This window comes from Pan paniscus, chromosome 17 (assembly GCF_029289425.2).
Source record: "Pan paniscus chromosome 17, NHGRI_mPanPan1-v2.0_pri, whole genome shotgun sequence".
Classification (NCBI taxonomy): domain Eukaryota; kingdom Metazoa; phylum Chordata; class Mammalia; order Primates; family Hominidae; genus Pan; species Pan paniscus.
Genome location: NC_073266.2, coordinates 35,867,727 through 35,888,152, shown reverse-complemented (window position 1 = coordinate 35,888,152; position 20,426 = coordinate 35,867,727). Strand labels below are relative to the sequence as shown.

The following is a 20,426-nucleotide window of genomic DNA, read 5'->3' as shown; positions in this document are numbered from 1 at the left end:
TAAACCAACCCAAAAAAATCTACCCAGCAAGCGAGAAATTAATGCAAAAATCTCTAAAGACACAGAAGTTCTGAAAAACACTATCAACTAACTTTATCTGACATTCATAGAACACTGCCTCTAACACTGCATCTGACATTCATAGAACACTGCATCTAACAATTTTTGGAAAGAATATGTATAGACAATACATATTCTTCCCAAAAGCATATAATACAGGCACAAAGATAACTCGTATGCTGGGCCATAAAACAAGGTTCTAGAAATGTAAAAGGACCGAAATCCCAAGCGTATGTTCTATACCCCATTGGATTTAAGTTAGAAATCAAGAACAAGACACTGAGATAAACTCATTATCTGGAAATGAAATAGAACACTTCTAAATAATTCATATAGTCAAAGATGAAATAATAAGGAAAATCAGAAAATAACTTTTTATTGAATCAAAATGAAAATACAAATATCAAAATACGTGGAAGGCAACCAAAGCAGTGATTTAGAGGGAAACTTACAGCTTTAAGTGCTTAAGTTAGAAAAGAAAAAAAGATGTAAGTTAACCGACATAACATTCCACTTTAAGAAAATACCCAAGAAAATTAAAAATTAAAAAAGTTAGAAAAAGAAGAGCAAAGTAAACCAAAAGAAATAATAAAAAAAAAAAAACAGAAGTCAATAAAATGGAAAACACAGAGACAGTAAGGAAAATTAACTAAATTAAAAGCTTGTTCTTTGAATATTTGTAAATCATATATCTGATAGGGGGTTAATATCCAGAATATATAAAGAACTTCTAAAACTCAACAAGAAAAAAAACAAACAGCCCAGAAGATGAACAAAGGATACAAACAGACATTTCTCTCAAGAAAATATACAAATGGCCAACAAGCACATAAAAAGATGCTCGACATTACTAACCATTAGGTAAATACAAATCAACACCACAATGAGATACTACTCCACACCTACTAGGATAGCTATTATCAAAAACAAAAGTGTTGGCAAGAATGTGGAGAAACTGGAGCCCTTGGGTATTGCTGGTAGGAATGTAAAATGATAGAACCACTGTGGAAGGCAGTATGGTGCTTCCTCCAAAAATTAATCACAGAATTACGATAAAATCCAGCAATTCCACTTCTGGGTATATATCCAAAAGAACTAAAAGCAAGAACTGGAATAGATATTTGTACACCTGTCTTCAGAGAAGCATTATTCACAACAGCCAAAAGGTAGAAACTACGCAAAAGTCCATAAACAAATGGATAAGCAAAATGTAATATTTACATAAAATGGAATATTTTTCAGCCTTAAAAAGGAAAGAAATTCTGATATATGCTACATGGATGAACCTTGAAGACACAGTGAAATAAGCCAGATGCAAAAGGACAAGTATTATGTGATTTAACTTATATGAGGTATAGGCAAATTCACAGAGACGGAAAGTAGAATACTAGTTACCAGGTAGCAGGGGAAGGGGTAGTGGGGAGTTACTATTTAATGTGTAGTTTCAGTTTGGATGCGGTAATGATGGCATGACACTCTGAATGTACTCAGTGCCACTAAATTGTACATCTAAAAATGGTTAAAACAGTAAATTTTATGATACGTATATTTTACCTATTTAAAAAAACCACAAATTACTAATAAAAGCAATGAAAAAGTTATTATCACCACAGATCCTACAGACATTAAAAGAAAGCATAAGATAACATGACTTCATGCTAACAAATTTGACAACTAGGATGAAATGAACATATTTCTGTTTTTTGTTTTTTATTTTTTTGAGAGGGAGTCTCTCTGTCACCCAGGCTAGAATGGAGTGGCATGATCTCGGCTCACTGCAACCTCCACCTCCCAGGTTCCAACAATTCTCCTCCCTCAGCATCCCGAGTAGCTGGGGTTATAGGTGCCCACCACCACACCTGGCTAATTTTTTTATATTTTTAGTAGAGATGGGATTTCACCATGTTGGCCAGACTGGTCTCCAATTCCTAACACCAAGTGATCTGCCCACCTCGGCCTCCCCATAGTGCTGTGATTACAGGCATGAACCACCATGTCCAGCCTGAAATTAACACATTTCTTAGAAAATAAAACTTGTGAAAACTGACATCAACAGAAACAGAAAACCTGAAAATCCTGTTCTCTATTAAAAAACCTGATTTTGTTACTAAAAACCTTCCCCCATGACAATTAAAACACAACACATCGGAACTTACATGATGTTGCTAAAGCTGTCCCCAGAGAAAAAGTCTCACCATTAAATTCTTCTATCAATAAATAAAGAAAAAAGAAAAGAGGAAAAAAGTAAAGTTGCCAAAAAAGTATCCACCACAAAAAGCAACACACTGAGATGGTTACAAAGTGGGGGTTCTATCAAACTTTATCAAACTTTTAAAGAACAAATTATCCCAATTATTTTTCTATTGCTCCAGAAAATTGGAAAGTAAAAAGGAGGAAAACTTCTAGCTTCCAACACGAGAGGGCTAATAAGTTCTCCAGCATGCAAACATCCTACATATTTACATATATAATTATATATAAGGCCGAAGAAGTAAATATATCAGACCAATCTCTCTTATGACTGTCCCAAATAAAACATTAGCAAATAAAATCCAGAAGAGGCCGGGCGCGGTGGCTCACGCCTGTAATTCCAGCACTTCGGGAGGCCGAGGCGGGCAGATCACGAGGTCAGGAGATTGAGACCATCCTGGCTAACACGGTGAAACCCCGTCTCTACTAAAAACATACAAAAAATTAGCTGGGCGTAGTGGCGGGCGCCTGTAGTCCCAGCTACTCGGGAGGCTGAGGCAAGAGAATGGCATGAACCCCGGAGGCAGAGTTTGCAGTGAGCGGAGATGCGCCACTGCACTCCAGCCTGGGCGACAGAGCGAGACTCTGTCACACAAAAAAAAAATCCAGTAGAACATTTTAAAAATAGTAACATCATGATCATTTGGAATATATTCTGCAAATGCAAGGATGGTTAATTGAGGAAGAATCATAGGAAAAATCTATTCGGTCTCCTTCAATAGGATCAATAGGTTCACGGAAAAAAATTTTTTAAAAAGAAAAAAAAAATCTGTTCAATCTCCATATATGCCTAACATGTTATTTCCAACTCAGTTGAAACCCAGTATTATGCTTAATGATGAAATTATCCCCCTTGTCAAGGACAAGACAAAGTAACTATGCTCACATATATTACTTATATTTATTATGCACACAAATATTCTTTAATATTGTATTATAATTTCCACCCTACAGAATTAGAGAAGAAATCGGAAACATGATAATTGGAAAGGTATAAGTAAAATTACTACTATTTGAAAGAGTTATATATCTGGAAAATCCAAGAGATACAACAACAAAAAATTACTACAACTTAACAAGAAACCTGCAAGGCCTTTATAAAGAAAATTTTACACAACGACAAAACAAAACGTGAACAAATGGAAAAATACATTCATGTTTTGGGGTGGAATCACCAACATCTTAAAGATGTCAACACTGCCCTAATTTAATTTAGAAATTTAACTTGATGCCATAAAAATGGCAATAGGTTTTCTAACTAGATGTTATCATTGATCCTAAAATTTATATGGGGAAAGAAAACAAATTTATTAAAAAGAGGAGTGATGAGAAAAGGATGGGGATGGGCAGGACTGGCACTACCGGATAGTGAAACCTCTAAATCTGATTCAGCAAATATTCTGTCCTACTACTTTTTAAGAGTTTGATCCCATTCTGCAGCACATTTCATAATTTGTATTTATGATTAATACAAGTATGTAGCAATTAGAATATACATGAATTCAAGAAATTCTATTCTCTAATTTCATGTAAACTTTAAAGTGAAAGTAAATCTTATTAATTTTTTTATAGATATAAATACCCTGGATTTTCCTGGTATTTCTGCAGTTAACCTTGCAAGTGTCATTTCCAGAAAATAGGTGTATTTCCAAAATTAACAGATAAACTGCTCATATTGAGGGATTTAACATTTGTGTATTCAGCTGTCTTCAGAACATTTAAAACCCAATGTGTTTACGAAAACCACAATAAGATACCACTTTATATCCGTCAAAATGGCTATGATTAAAAAAAAGGGGGGCAGGGGCTGCATACAGTGGCTCTTGTCTGTATTCCCAGCACTTTGGGAGGCCAAGGCAGGAGGACTGCTTGAGCCGAGGAGTTCAAGACCAGCCTGGGCAACATAGTAAGACCTTATCTCTACAAAAAAATAAAAAATTAGCTGAGCGTGGTGGCACATGCCTGTAGTCCCATCTACTCAGGAGGCTGAGGCAAGAGGATCACTTGAGCCCAAGAGTTCAAAGCCACGGTGAGCCATGACTGCACCACTGCACTCCAACCTGGGCAACACGGTGAGACCCTGCCTCAAAAGAAAAAATGAAAGTTAAACATAAAAGCTAATCCAACAATTCCACTTCTGGGTATATACCTAAAAAAAGCAGGGTCTCAAACAGATACTTGTACACCAATGTTCACAGAAACATTATTCATAATAGCCAAAATGTGGAAACAACCCAAATGACCATGAACAAATAAATGAATAAACAAAATGTAGTATATACAAACAATGAAATATTATTCACCCTTAAAAAGGAAATTCTGATAAATGCTACAACATGGATGAACCTTGAAGACATTATACTAAGTGAAATGAGCCAGATACAAAAAGATAAACATTGTGTGATTCCACTTATATGAAATATCTACCATAGGCAAATTCACAGACACAGTGAGTAGAATAAAGGATACCAGCAGCTGGGGGACAGTGGGGATGGGGAGTTATTAAACAATGGTAGAGTTCCAGTTTGGGATGATGAAAAAGTACTAGAGATGAACAGCAGTGGTGTGGTACAACACTGTGAATGTATTTAATGCCACAGAATTTTACACCTAAAAATGGTTAAAAATGGAAAAATTTATGTATATTCTACTACAACAAGAAAGAAAGGGAAAAAAACCCAGGGTTCTACCATCACATTAATTCAACAAGACTGAATTCCAGACTGAATTTTGCCATTTCAAAGGTGCTCCATGGAAAAAAAAAATTAAGCTTAAAATATTTGTGTTCATTCTGTTTCTTCTCATTTCTTTAACTCTCTGATCTCATTTATCACTATGTTCTAGAAACATATCCTTCACATTACTCATGCTCTCTTCTGCCACTATCTTAATATATTGTTTTATCTAGACAATAGGATTTCATAATCTCTAAATCTCTAAACTTAACCAATATAGCATAAGTTTACTTTGTTAAATATTTAAACTAATAGAAGTACATGAAGTTTCAATAAAAACTGGTTTAGGCTGGATGCAGTCGCTCACTCCTGTAAAATCCTAGCACTTTGGGAGGCTGAGGCTGGCGGATGGCCAGAGCTCAGGAGTTTGAGACCAGCCTGGCCAACATGGTGAAACACCATCTCTACTAAAAATACAAAAAATTAGCAGGGCATGGTGGCACACGCCTATAATCCCAGCTACTCAGAAGAGGCCAAAGCATGAGATTGCTTGAACCCGGGAGGCAGAGGCTACAGTGAGCTGAGATCACACCACTACCACTCCACTCCAGCCTGGGCAACAGAATGAGACTCTGTCTCAAAAAAAAAAACAAAAAAAAGACAAAACTGGTTTAAACTGTTCATTACTATAAAATTAACAATAAATATATTAAGTGCTAAGCCTGATCAAAATGATTGCTTGATTTTGAAAAAAAATCCTTATTTATGTTGTCCATTTATTTTCTACTACTTCACATTAATCTTCCAATGTGATCAATGAACATTTTACACTTACCTTTGTATGGTATTCCATAGCATCCAATTCACCTTGATTGAAAACAACACATCTTTTACGCTTCTAAAGGGTAGATCAATTACAGGGGAAAAGTTATTTTGCCATTAATATTTTGCTTTTTCATTATAACATTATTTATGTCTTATATCTGTCTAATAATAATTAATAATTAATAGTAGTAATTGTCTACTGAGGTCAAAATCAATGCAAAGGGTATGGAGTGAGGAGGTAAGCTTTCCCAAAGTAAATTAAAAACAACAACATAAACAAAATGGATTGTAAAAGGTCACCTCAGCTTTATCTGCTATTAATAAGAACTAGTTCTGGCCGGGCACGGTGGCTCACGCCTGTAATCCCAGCACTTTGGGAGGCCAAGGCGGGCGGATCACGAGGTCAGGAGATCCAGACCATCCCGGCTAACATGGTGAAACCCCATCTCTACTAAAAATACAAAAAAAAAAAATTAGCCAGGCATGGTGGCGGGCGCCTGTAGTCCCAGCTACTTGGGAGGCTGAGGCAGGAGAATGGTGTGCGAGACTCTGTCTCAAAAAAAAAAAAAAAAAAAAAAAAGAACTAGTTCCACATGATAAAGTGTAGCATCAGCACCCATGAAATACAAGGAAACTATGACACCGTATGAAGTTACCAGTGCCATCTATCACTTTATATATGGTATAGTTATTCTCAATTTCCTTTATTTCTGAGAAGAGGAACTAGCCAGGTGCTATCATCAAAAGAAATTCCAATGTGCTTATGACTGATGAGGGTTAGGTATGAATCAGATTTATATTGACACTGTTCTATATCTAACAATTCCATAGAAAAGAATATGTAAGGCCATGCAATATAGAGTAAGGACTTTGTACTTTTTATGGCTGAAACTCCAGTGCTTACCTTGTGTCAAACTCTTAGCATGCTAACAATAAATGTCTGTTGGCTAAATAAATAAGTGGACTTAATATTGTATAATTTGCTTTAGCATATCAGAAGGTGTCATCAAGATTACATTTATTACATAGGCTCATCTATTTTTTTCCATGTTATGAGAAATTTACCCAACCTGAGAGATTAAACATTAAAAATTAATGCCCATACCCTGAAAACTATAAAGTCCTTTACAAAGGCTTGTTATTATCTGAATTACTTATATTACAACATACTATTTTACTAAGACCTCGGACAATGCTAAATATTTTCTTTTCTGTGTGTGACACATAGTAAATGATCAATAAATATTTGATGAAAGGAAAAAGGGGACTGGGCATGGTGGCTCACACCTGTAATCTCAGCACTTTGGGAGGCCGAGGCAGGTGGATCACCTGAGATCAGGAGTTCAAGACCAGCTTGGCCAACAAGGTGTCTACTAAAAATACAAAAAATTGGCCAGGTATGGTGGTGGACACACATAATCCCAGCTACTCGGGAGGCTGAGACAGGAGAATTGCTTGAACCTGAGAGGCAGAGGTTTCAGTGAACCGAGATCACGCCACTGCGCTCCAGCCTGGGCAACAGAGCAAGACTCCGTCTCAAAAAAAAAAGGGGGATCAACACATGAACACATAGAGGGGAGCAACAGATACTGGGGCCTACTGGAGGATGGAGGTCAGAGGATGGGAGGAGGGAAAGGATCAGGACAAATAACTAATGGGTACTTGGCTTAATACCTGGGTGATGAAATAATTTGTACAACAAAACCCCATGACACAAATGTATCTATATAACAAACCTATACATGTACCTGTGAACTTAAAAATTAAAATTAAAATTAAAAAAAGAAAAATATGCACAAGAAAAAAGTCACAATATTAAAAAGTTCCATTTCAGAAAATGTATTTTCTTTATTACTTTCCTTATTCTAATTCTCAACAAACTTTCATATTTAATATCTTTCTTCTTCACCGAATTATAAGATCCATCAGGGAGGGATTATGTTTATCTTGTTTCATCACTCTGCATACAATGGCACATAGAAAAAGCTCAAACGTTTGTTCTGTGAGTAATGAATGTTAATCCTATCACTAAAAAAGAAAATGTTGAGGCCGGGTGCAGTGGCTCAAGCCGAGGCGGGCAGATCATGAGGTCAGGAGATCAAGATCACCCTGGCTTAACACAGTGAAGTCCCGTCTCTACTAAAAATACAAAAAATTAGCCAGGCGTGGTGGCAAGCGCCTGTAGTCCCAGCTACTCGGGAGGCTGAGGCAGGAGAATGGCGTGAACCCGGGAGGCGGAGCTTGCAGTGAGCTGAGATAGCACCACTGCACTCCAGCCTGGGTGACAGAGCAAGACTCTGTCTCAAAAAAATAAATAAATAAATAAATAAATAAATAAAATAAACAAATAAATAAAAATAAGTAAAAAAGACAATGCTGATATCAGATATCTAAAATGGACTTTGTAAAATCACCTCTAAATTCCTGAAAGAGATAAAAAGTATTAAAGCATAATTAATTTGATCCTGTATGGCATTCCCAAAACTCTACTAAAAGATTGCACCAGTGTGAATATACAAATACATATACTTTACAAACAGGTATATTTACCACAGGAGCTTTCTACTTGTATCACTAGAAACTTTTAAAACAATCAACCTTCTTACAAACTTTTATTACATATCTCCAAGGGATAGCTCTCTAAAAACCTCCGAAAAACCACTTACTGCTTAGAAATTTTGTAGAAAAACTTTTTTTTTTAAGCAAAAACAGTTGTAAACATATTCAATTAATACAAATGCCTAATCAAGAAAAGGGTTTTTTGGGAGTTTTTTGTTTGGCTTTTTGTTTGTTTTTTTGCTGTCTGGGTTTATTTTCTTTGCTTAATTTACAGAGAATTCACTTCCCAGCCAACTTTGCTTATTTTTGAAATACTATGCAATTTGGTCTTCTAAGAATAGTTGAAGCTAGAAAAAAGCTACAAATTATTTCGGATATGCTAAAGCCTTTTTGGGTTTTACTGATTCTTCTTTATACTTTACGAATCACTAGATATTTAAGACATTTAGATAATAAATCTCAATTATGTTTTCTGGAGAAAAATAAGTATTTCTTAAAACTTTCTACCTTCCCAATAATAGAAATGGAGATTTCTTTTTTAACACCATTCATCAGATCTTCCTTTTCATTACTTTGCTGGCATTCTTTATGAACAGCTGGAGTTATATAAGGTTTGGTGACATCAAACAGTTCAGGTCGAAAAATAAATTTTCGTGTGAACATTTCATAATTTCCTCCATCATCATTCTCTGGCTTAGTGGAAGAGTCAGAAGCAATAAATGCAGCGCAGACTCCAGAGGAGGACACAGAATCCATTTGAAGAGACTCAAAGTGAACAGAAGTAGTGAACTCCTTTTTACGGCAACAAGGTTCATGATGCTGGTGAAGTTGATAGTTTATCTTGTTGATAAAAGAAAGATGATCCAGTAACCACCCAGCTGACAACTGGTGTACCACAGACATTCCCTTCCTTTAAAAAAGCCTCTGGGAATTAGGAACTAGAATTAAAATCCAACTTTCCAGATCAGCTTCTTAAATGTCTTGTATTTCAATAAACATACACTTCATACACACAGATAGATTTGATATACAAGTACAAAAACCTGACATGCACATTGAAGAGAATTTATCATTCATGATGTTAATATATACAGAAATTCTAAGGAAAATTGCAATGTTTTAATATAAACTTTCTTTTTAATTTCAGAGTTGATAATTCAACATTTTCAGCCAAAATTTGGCCAAAGGGGGTTAAAACCTGATCTTATGTCTGGAATCCCAATGTGATCCTTCTGTCTTCCTGGGCCCCCCACGACTTCTTGCTTTGGTCCTTGGGTCTAGCCACTAGGTCCACATCCTCCAAGTCAGGAAGTCATTGAATCCTTAAAAGGACAAAGTAGCCTGTAAAAGCAAAGAACACTACATTAGCTACGTGAATTCACCCTTTTTAATGAGATAAACCTATCTAGAGAGGGGCACAGAATTTCAGAAGGTGCTGTTAGCAGGTAATCCCTTGTTTTTGCAAACTACACTTGTCATAGTAAGTTAGCCCATTCTCCAGTATCATCTGCCCTACTTAATCACTACTACCAATGGAGTAATAAGGTAAAAAGAAAAAAATTGTTCTAGTCAGAGAAAATGCAATTTTAACAGCACATCAGAAGCACTAAACCCTAGCAAAACCGCAAGGTTAAGAGTCTAGATCTGTAATTGGTTCTGAGCAGTACCCCTTGGATAACTAGGTTTCTCAGAACTAACCTTTTTTCAAAAGATGGATTAGAGTTCTAGATATTGCTTTCTAAATCCAGTGCAGTGGAGAACTTAAGAGGGGACAGAATAAGAAATAAATGAGTGCTTAATGGCACAATTAATAATCATAGCATTTAGATTCAAATTTCTAACTCCATGAGTGATATTATGATGTACATTGGTTTTCATCCACAGTTCCTGGCTCACAGCCCCTGTAGCCTTACTGAGTGCAGGGATGAAGGCTGAGTTGATCACCAGTGACCAATAATGTAATCATTCATGTCTGTACAATGAATTTGGGAGATGTGACACTATCTCAAGATAGAAATAGTGTCAGAAATGAATTAGAGGGAAGAAGGGACAAGCCTAAGAGTGACAGTGACACATGATGGCAGTCACCACAGGCTCAGGAGTAGGAGTACCTCTCAATTTCCAACTGTTGGAAGAACCTGAAGAAGGTCAGAAAGGAGTGGCTGGGCGTGGTGGCCCACGCCTGTAATCGCAGCACTTTGGGAGGCCGAGGCGGGCAGATCCCCTGAGGTCGGGATTTCAAGACCTGCCTGGCCAACATGGTGAAACGCTGCCTCTACTAAAAGTACAAAAATTAGCTGGGCTTGGTGGCATGCGCCTGTAATCCCAGTTACTCAGAAGGCTGAGGCATGAGAATCACTTGAACCCAGGAGGGAGAGGTTGCAGTGAGCCGAGACTGCACTACTGCACTCCAGCCAGGGCAACAAGAGTGAAACTATGTTTCAAAAAAAAAAAGGAGTATGAGATGGCACAGATAGCTAGAGTCTAGAAGATGATAAAGACATGACACTTACCAAATGGACAGGGATGATAATTGGGCCTTCAAGAACAATTTACGAAAACTGAATATACAGCTTTAAAATAGAATGTGGACCTAAATACCCAGCAGCACTCCCCTTTGTAAGATGTGTAACAAAAATTAATGCTATTCTAAAGGAGTGGTGGACTCAAGAGCCATTTCAGTGCTAGCTAAATAGGAGAATTCAGATAGCATCAAAGTTGTCTTGGAAGAGGTTGAACACCTAATGACATCTAAAGAAAACACGAAACTCCCTCAGCAGCCTGAAAGACACTGTTACAGTAATTAATCAAAAAGAAAAACCATAGTCCCTTTTCCCCACACCCATTCAATTTAAGCAGTCTTCATTTTCAACAGTAGTAAATTTTCTAGATACATCTTGTAGACTTCACAGTACTAGAAAGGATGCTCCTATTCAAAAGAAATGTATCTTAAGATACTGTGAATGATACTAACGTTTTTGTCCATTTGAATTATGTAAGTTGTGCTATAACAAATCATCCTGTCAAGCGACAGGATCAAGCAAGTATATTTAAATTGATTCCCATCATAACTGGTGGGGCACATCTAATTCAACTGTGGAAAGACCACACAATCACCTTGCTTCTCCTTACATGGCCTGGAGTCTCCGCCTTCTCCCCCTACTGCTCTCCCTTCCTCCCACCCCCACCCACTGCAACAGCCCTCTAGCCTGGGAGGCTTGTTAGAGTAGACGTGAAGATCACAGCCTGTGGGACCACTGCTGAGTGTGTGGGCACTCAGTTTAAGTATTCAGTGATGCTCCTTCCAAACCACTGTCCTGTCCCCACCTCTTCCACTCCCACCCTTGGCCAAAGCACAGATCATAAGCCCTCTGCTCCGCTCCCCTCTGAGATTCGCCTTCCATGAGGAATTCAGGGCTTTCCCCATATCTTCTCTTCCCCACCTTTATCAAGAGATGCTGCTCCCTCCCCGTCAAGTCTCTTTTTGCACTGTCACCACCCAACACTTTCCATGACACTTCTTTGCTTTGACCAGAAGCCATAAGGTAAGGTTGGAAGAACATTTATTCACTCTCCACCAGCCTAGGAAATTAATAGTGGGTCCTCAGCCCTGCCACCTTCTGGTGTTATCATCAGCCTTTTAACTCAGGTTTTGATATGGTGAAAAGAGTCACCAGGGTTATTCAGACACCCCGACTGTCAGGGTCCTTGGTGGTTAAACCTGGGAAAAGGCCACATGAAGACAACTGTAAGCACACATGATCCCTCTGAATTGTTTTCTTTTCCTGCAATTGTGCTTGCTCTTAAAAATTGAAGTTTTAAACAGGGCTCACATGTGATCATCCTTCCATCTACTGGAGTCTAGCTTGAAATGTGACAACCGGAACCAAAAGAACCTTGAATTTGGTGCCTACTTTGGTTTTGGTGCTGCTGCTTCTCAAGATCCTCAGCAGGGATTAAGAAGTTGGGGTGCACAGCAGGAATATCAGGAAATTGGCAGGCTTGACTTCCTGGCAAATTGCTAGCAGGACCGCTAAATGCTGAACTGTACTGTGAATGTATACCGAAATACAAGCAATTATTTCTGTACTAAAGGTGTTTTTAATTTTGTATTTGTGTAAAACCACCTTTGGAAGCAGCAACTATCTAGTCAGAAAAGCAAATGATGTTTCCATTAATCTTTTCTGGGGAAAACATTAGTGCTAAGGATTTAACAACCTGTAGGTAAAGTTTAACCTAACAGTATTCCACAAGGAGACTTTTTATTATCAGACGGTTGCCTAATTTTAATATAATTTTTATATTAATATAATCCTTGGTTCCTCCCCATCCCCTTCATAGGCCACAGCTGAGGTGAAAAGGGTCCTGGAATGGCTAGTGAGAGCTAGAAATTCAGACGGGAAAACTGAACCTCAGAGCAGAAAGGCAAGCTGCCCAAAAATAACAACGCTAGTTAATGGCACAATTGCTACCAGACCCAAGTATCCAGACTTCCTGGAGCTGTGAGATCTTTCATCACCACCACTCTCCAGGTACCGGGCAGTGCCTGTTTCTGGATTCAAACTCACAGCAGCGAGGAAATCCTATTTTAGCAAAGTGATCTACTGTTACTGTTGTTAGTGCACCCCTCTCCGGCGTCTCTGCTTCACATCCACTCCCTCGCCGCCCGCCCCCAAACACTTGGATTCTTCCTAGCCTCTCACAGGTCAGCCACCACTAGAGGACCGTGAGCCTCCGGCAAGTGATCAAATACTGAGCCCGAATTTCGGCAGCCGTACCAACGCAATCCTTGGAGCCCATTCCACCCACTCCGCAGCCCCTCTCCCACCTCACCTCTTCCCTTGTCAGAAAAGCGGACGCCGCCTTCCCAGACTCTCCTCATGAAAACAGCACCCATCTAAATAGTGATCATGAAAAACGCCCCTTTCAGTCCACAGGAAAAAAGCTTTCTCCTTTTCTAAGAGTCCATGGGCGCCGCCATGTTGCTGTACGGAAAAACGTTTCCAGGGCGAGTTGAGCGTTCAGGCACTCCTCGGCGCTCAAGCTGCCCACAGGTCTTCCGACCTAACTTTAGGGGTCGTGCCAGACTTCGTAGGGACGGCCACACTGGCCCACAGACCCCAGTTCCTGGGGTGACGCAGCTGGGCGCGACCAGCACGCAGACTTCCAGCGACGAGGCGGTCGCATGGAAGTTACTGCGCGCGTCGTGCGTAATGACGTCAGCGCCGGCGGAGAATTTCAAATTCGAACGGCCTTGGCGGGCCGAGGAAGGACCTGGTGTTTTGATGACTGCTGTCCTGTCTAGCAGATACTTGCACGGTTTACAGAAATTCGGTCCCTGGGTCGTGTCAGGAAACTGGAAAAAAGGTGACTGAATGACATTGGATTAACTTTGTTTCTGCAGAGCTGTTCTGGAGGAAGAAAGTGATGGCGCCAATGACTTAAATTTAGAGGTCCTGAGGCGATGTTTTGGTGTTTGTTTGCTGTTGGGAGAAGCCTCGAGGCCAAAACTGTGCGAGGCGCTGGTTTCACGGGATCTATTAAATTTCTAGTGGCAACGATTTCCCAAGGAGGAAAGGGGAGGGCCTGGGGGACACTGATGAGGAGTGGAGGCTCGGGAGAGGAAACGGGGAAGAATTGAAGGGGGCGGAAAGAGATGGACAAGAGAGGACTCGTTGGGTGGGTTGCGTCTGAATACTAGTGTAGCTTCTTATGGCCGTGTAGGACTGCGTGTAGACGTCTTCATCTTAAATCATGAGAGCTACATTATAAGTGGAGATTAAACGTGGACACACAGGTGTGAGTGGAAAAGTTGAATAGATGAACAAGCGCATATTGAAGAAGAAATAGGCGGCCAAAATCAAGAAGAGTCTAATCAGTGTAAAAGACTAAGGAGTACCCAGAGAAGTAAAAGGATTGTCACCTTCCTGAAAGCCAGGGCAGGACCTGAGAAGGCTGGGTGCAGAGATGAGACAGGATCAAAAGTTTTGTCAATCATGTGTATCCTAGGAGACAACCTTTTTAGCAGATGTGAAGGGAGTGACCTGTTAATGTGGTTTGTAAATGGAGGCAGCCTATAGACCATTTTATGGACCGGATGATTTATCCTTGTTGAAGGGGAGATTGATGCCAAAAGGGCAGTAATTGAGGAAACAATGGGTTAAGGACAGAGCAGGAGAGATTGACATTAGGAAAACAGAATAATTCCATTCTCTGAAACCAAAGAAACGGAAACATTTTGAGGTGAATAAGAGAATTTGAGGTAATTTTTTTGTCTTCCTATTGAAATAGGCACAGCCAACAGCAGTAATGTGGTCTGGGTAACAGACAGGGCTTTAGCTACCACGGATACCCTTGTGAAGGCAAAAACCGTAACTTACTCATCTTTGCATCTCCTGCATTGCCTAGCACACTCCCCTATATATATAGTGGGCAGTTAATAAATGTTTATGTTGAATATTTTTAAATGGAATTAAATAGATGTTCCTTGCAAATGAGAACTTCAGTGTACATGAACAAAAAAGAGATACCCCAGGGGAAAGATGATGATCTTGAAGAAACAATGAAACCTGAGTGTCTTTCTGTTTAAGGATAAATAGTTGCTTAATGTACCATCTCTGTCTGGAAAGTTTTTTTTAAATACTGAATTTGTGAATGTAGGTCATAAGCATGAAGCGCAGTTCAGTTTCCAGCGGTGGTGCTGGCCGCCTCTCCATGCAGGAGTTAAGATCCCAGGATGTAAATAAACAAGGCCTCTATACCCCTCAAACGTGAGTATTTCCCTTGTGGTTCTAATTTGCATGCTTTATCATCTTAGGCAAAGAAATCATAAAAAATAGTTAATATAAAGATGTAATATGAGTGATGTCTTGGTGAATCTTGTCTGTTCCCAGGGGTACCTAATTTTGGATCAATGAAATCTAAAAGTGGGCATGATACTCTGGTAGGTGTTGTTTGTGTCATTTGTTTCATAAATTCCCAAAGCCAAATGCTTTACCAGGCACCCCCTAAAAGGACTGTTAATTCTTGTTCAGTACTCTCTTATTTTTCTCTTTTATTCTAGAGCTACTTGTTTAAGCAGGCTCTGTGCTGTAACTTAGAGTTCACTGAGATATTTCCAATTAGCAAAGCTTCAATCATATCAGAGCAAAATTATTTGCTCTCATAAGGTATAATATAGTAGCAGCCTACAAAACACCACTCCTCCGAACTCTTTCCTCAAGATTTGCTGGAAAAATATCTGAAAGAACCTGCTATCATAAACTATAGTTTTTCATTATGAGTGATTATCTTCCAGATAAGAGAAAGCTATTTGTAAGCCATTGTAGAGCTGTATAATTCTTCTCTAGTACCGAGGTACAAGTTACTTGCTAACTGTTTTTAAATTACTTGGATTTACATAGTATGAGCCTATGTTACTTTTAGAAATTTGAAATATTTATATATTTTTCCTTTTGAATACTGTAAACCAAGAAAATGTTTGTGCTGTTATACATTACTTATACCAAAAAAAGTTATGCCTTTAATTGTATTAGAAGCTAAAAGGTCACCATTGTCAATGTTTTTTTGCCTGCAGTTTAGATAATGTAATAAGTGCAGCTACATTCTAATACAGAGTAGGCTCTAAAAAAAAAAAAATGTAAATGTGGTTAAGATAATGGAAATCATAATGTAGATAGGGTTTTTGTTCCGCAGAGAAGCAAAAGACTTAAATCTGCATAACAAGCCTTACCTTTGACCATTTTGTCTTAACTGGACTTCCTACCTACACTTTTCTTTGTCATGGTAAATAAGTGAAATAAGCAGGGAACAGACAAACAGCACATGTTCTCATAAGTGGAAGCTAAAAAAGTTTATCTCATAGAAGTAAAAAATAAAATGGTTGCTAGAGGCTAGGAAGCTTAGGGAGAAGACGGAAATAGGGAGAGATCTGTTAAAGGACACAAAATTATAGCTAAATGGGAGGAATAAGTCCTGGTGTTCATAGCACTGTATAATGACTATAGTTAACAATAATACATTGTATAGTTTTAAATAGCTAGGAGAATATTGACTGTTCCCAACAAAGAAATGATAAATGTTTGAGATGATGGATATGGTAATTACTCTGATCTGATCACTGTACATTATATGTATCACAGCATCACTGTGTACCCCATAAGTAGGTACAATTATGTGTCAATTTTTAATTTTTTCTGTTAATAATTTAAAATCAGAAAGTAATAATAATAATGATATTTAGGCCTGAAAGTATGTTCTGTGTCTTTGGGCTACAAATTTTCTATCTTGTACTTTACCTTCAGGGTTTTTTTTTAACCTTGTTTTTACCCTTTGGAAATGCAAATTTAGGGTAGAAAATGTTTAGATAGTTATTAAAAATGAGATGAGTAAAACAGACCCTGCTGAGGTTAAAACGAAGACTAAATCTACCAAAGGGTACATACACCAGAGGGACCTCTGCTTGTCCCCCAACATTACAAGCATTATAACTTATAGTACCATGTTTAGCCCATCCTATTTGTAACAGCTTTCATGACTGCTAAACATTTTTATGATTTTTGAATTATTTTTATAGCTAGTGGGGAAGAGTTGTTGGTTCTAATATATTTCTAAAAGTTTCTTGAGCTAATTTTAATTTTTATTTTAAAGAGTTGTTTTCTATTTTTCTTAAAGCAAAGAGAAACCAACCTTTGGAAAGCTGAGTATAAACAAACCGACATCTGAAAGAAAAGTCTCGCTATTTGGCAAAAGGTAATTATATTTTTCATTAGCTCTAATAAAGGGATTCTTATAGCCATACGTTGTTGCCCTCAGAGAACAAATACATTAGATGACATGGTTCCTTTTGAGAGAAAAGTTATAATCTAGTTTTCCTCTGATTTTAAATGGTTAAAATTTTAGTTTCCATCTGCTGTAGACAGTGTAGCTAACACATTCAGACCACTATTTCATTGTTACAAGTAAATAGTTGATTGAAAATTCTATACCTAGCTTTCAGACACGGTGGAGTCATCGCATTTTAAAATAAGGAGTGGCCAGGCATGGTGGCCATGCCTGTAATCCCAGCACTTTGGGAGGCTTTGCTTGAGTCCAGGAGTTTGAGACCAGCCTGGGCAACATGACAAGACCCTGACTCCACATTTTTTTAATTAGCCAGGCAGGCATGTAGACCAGGTGAAGTGGCTCACACCTGTAATCCCAGCACTTTGGGAGGCTGAGATGATCTTGAGTCCAAGAGTTCGAGACCACCCTGGGCAACATTGCAAGACCCTGTCTCTACAAAAAAAAATTTTTTTTAATGAGCCAGGCGTGTAGACCGGGTGTGGTGGCTCACACCTGTAATCCCAGCACTTTGGGAGGCCAAGGCGGGCAGATCACTTGAGTCCAGGAGTTCAAGACCTAGCTGGGCAATATGGTGAAACCCTGTCTCTACAAAAAATACAATGATTAGCCGGGGGCAGTGGCACATGCCTGTAGTCCCATCTACTTGGAAGGCTGAATCAGGAGGATCACTTGAACCCAGGAGGTGGAGGTTGCAGTGAGCTGAGATCACACCACTGAACTCCACCTTGGGTGACAGTGAGACTCTGTCTCAAAAAAAAACTTTTTTTAATTTAAAAATTAGCCAAGCATCATGGTGCATGCCTATAATCCTAGCTACTCAAGAGGCTTAGGCAGGAGGTTTACTTGAGCCCAGAAGGTCGAGGCTCCAGTGAGCCAGGTTAGCACCACTGCACTCCAGCCTAGGCAACAGAGAAACACCCTGTCTCAAAAAAATAAATGTAAAATGAGGAAACATCATCTAGTCCAACATTTTAGTCATTTTTACAGTCTAAAAGATTAATGAGAACTCCACAGAGCTTTTGTTTTATGGGCTATATCTGTCAAAATTAACCATAGTAGAAATTAAAACTGAGAAAAATTTAAAATATGCATTCAATTTAAAATAACAACCCATTACATGGTAACATAAATAACATGTTTTCAACTTTTAAAAAACGTATTTTCAAAAATAAAACAATTTCAGTAAGAAGAGTGACATTGTTTTACGTTTTTGCAAATCTCTTATGGCTTAATAGCCGACAGCTAGATTCTAATACTTGCTTCTGCATTTAATCTGTTACAATATCATACATCATGTTACCAGCCTCTGGAAAACTCCACTGTACACTCATGAGAGATTGAAAATGAAAAGAGCAAATAACATCTTAGTTTTATCATAAAAATAGTTTTGACTGCTCAGTGATCCTTAGACAACACTTTGAGAACAACCATCTATCTGGAGTAGGTCAGTGGTTGTCTAGGCTGCAGGTTGGAGAAGGATTAACTGTTAAGGGGCATAAGGAGACTTTGGTGAATGATAGAAATGCTCATATTTTGATTGGCATAAGTGACACAAATGCATTTATTGTCAAACTTCATCAAACTGTATGCTTTAAACGGTGCATTTTATTCTAAACAAATTATGTCAATAAAATAGATACCTTTAAAAAAAGTTCAACCCCAAAATTAAGATGATAAATTATGTTGTTGTCTCACCAAAACAAAATATAACTTTAAGACAAACCTGTTTCTTCCATTCTTTTGAAAATATTTAGAGATGAAGTACTTGTCACCTTTTATAAAAGTCTCTGCCATGAAACCAATTTGGTTTCATTGGTTTAAACTTCCATTTTTGGTATTTATTTCAGTTGATGAAAAATCTTAAGGTATTTTTGTAATGTAATTCATCTCAGAGCTAAACTTTAGAGATGATAGTAATTACAAAATCTAATATTTGTGGAGCATTCCTATAGGCCAGACATTGTTTTAAGTGCTTTATCTATATTAAATCTTTCAATCAATCCTCAGAACTGCCCTGTGAGAAGGTACTGATACTGTCTGCACTTTTTTTGTTTTTTTTGAGATGGAGTCTCGCTCTGTCGCCCAGGCTGGAATGCAGTGGCGCGATCTCAGCTCACTGCAACCTCTGCCTCGCCAGTTCAAGCAATTCTCCTGCCTCAGCCTCCCGAGTAGCTGGGATTACAGGTGCCTGCCAACACGTCTGGCTAATTTTTTTGTACTTTTAGTAGAGACGAGGTTTCACCATCTTGGCCAGGCTGGTCTTGAACTCCTGACCTCATGATCCACCGCCTCAGCCTCCCAAAGTGCTGGGATTATAGGCATGAGCCACTGTACCCGGCCAAGTGTGTGTTTATTCTTGCCTCGTTTTACATCCTTATCTTTAACTGCTGTAACCTCATATTTTACTCTTCGTTATTTGCTCCTTTTCTCTGCTTTAAATAAGAGAATTCTGTTTAGTTATAAGAATGTAATGTTTGATGTTGATGTTAAAATGCAAAACTGCCTTGAAATAATTTAGACTTGATCACAGAAGCAAATAGTTTTAACTGGCTGTTTAAAAATATATTTCCAGAACTAGTGGACATGGATCCCGGAATAGTCAACTTGGTATATTTTCCAGTTCTGAGAAAATCAAGGACCCGAGACCACTTAATGACAAAGCATTCATTCAGCAGTGTATTCGACAACTCTGTGAGGTACTTTAGGATTTTAATCTAAACTGTGATTGTTGTCATAGGTATTTTCCAATAATTTTCCATTACAAAACGTTTGGTGGTTCATAAAAATTATTGTAGTTTCTTACAGAAAATGGTTATGCACATAATGTGTCCATGAAATCTCTACAAGCTCCCTCTGTTAAAGACTTCCTGAAGATCTTCACATTTCTTTATGGCTTCCTGTGCCCCTCATACGAACTTCCTGACACAAAGTTTGAAGAAGAGGTTCCAAGAATCTTTAAAGACCTTGGGTATGTATATTTCTTACTAGTTTAGAGACATGACTGGCACACAGAGATGAAACAAATTAAATCAATTTGTAAAAAGTTTGAGTTACAGAAATAATATGTTTTAAGATGACCACTGTGGGCAATATATGTAGGATAAATTGAAGAGAAAAAAAGCAACTGCTTACAAAAAAACAAATAAAAATTGCTGGTGGTAGAAGCAGGAAGGATTAACAAATTGTTAGTAACTGATCAAGTTTGATGATGGA

General features: G+C 38.2%; 2 protein-coding genes and 1 pseudogene across 3 annotated transcripts in view; 2 read left to right on the top strand and 1 right to left on the bottom strand.

Moving 5' to 3' along the window:
* Positions 1-13,719, bottom strand: part of METTL4 (methyltransferase 4, N6-adenosine) — a 33,881-nt gene extending 20,162 nt beyond the window's left edge. The window contains exons 1-3 of one of the 2 annotated variants that reach the window (XM_003817885.4): positions 13,203-13,719; positions 8,877-9,710; positions 5,821-5,883 (exon numbers count right to left, since the gene is read on the bottom strand). In XM_003817885.4, the coding sequence (XP_003817933.2) occupies positions 5,821-5,883; positions 8,877-9,272 (459 nt within the window). In that variant the 5' untranslated portion in view covers positions 9,273-9,710; positions 13,203-13,719. The remainder of the gene's footprint in view (positions 1-5,820; positions 5,884-8,876; positions 9,711-13,202) is intronic. The other variant, XM_034943533.3, reaches the window with a different exon arrangement.
* Positions 10,447-11,176, top strand: LOC100975662 (ubiquitin-conjugating enzyme E2 variant 1-like; annotated as a pseudogene).
* The window catches only part of NDC80 (NDC80 kinetochore complex component), a 45,585-nt gene continuing 38,543 nt past the window's right edge, over positions 13,385-20,426 (top strand). Inside the window, exons 1-5 of the mRNA XM_003817886.4 lie at positions 13,385-13,736; positions 15,030-15,139; positions 17,043-17,120; positions 19,786-19,909; positions 20,009-20,181. Of these exons, the coding sequence (XP_003817934.2) occupies positions 15,039-15,139; positions 17,043-17,120; positions 19,786-19,909; positions 20,009-20,181 (476 nt within the window). The 5' untranslated portion in view covers positions 13,385-13,736; positions 15,030-15,038. The remainder of the gene's footprint in view (positions 13,737-15,029; positions 15,140-17,042; positions 17,121-19,785; positions 19,910-20,008; positions 20,182-20,426) is intronic.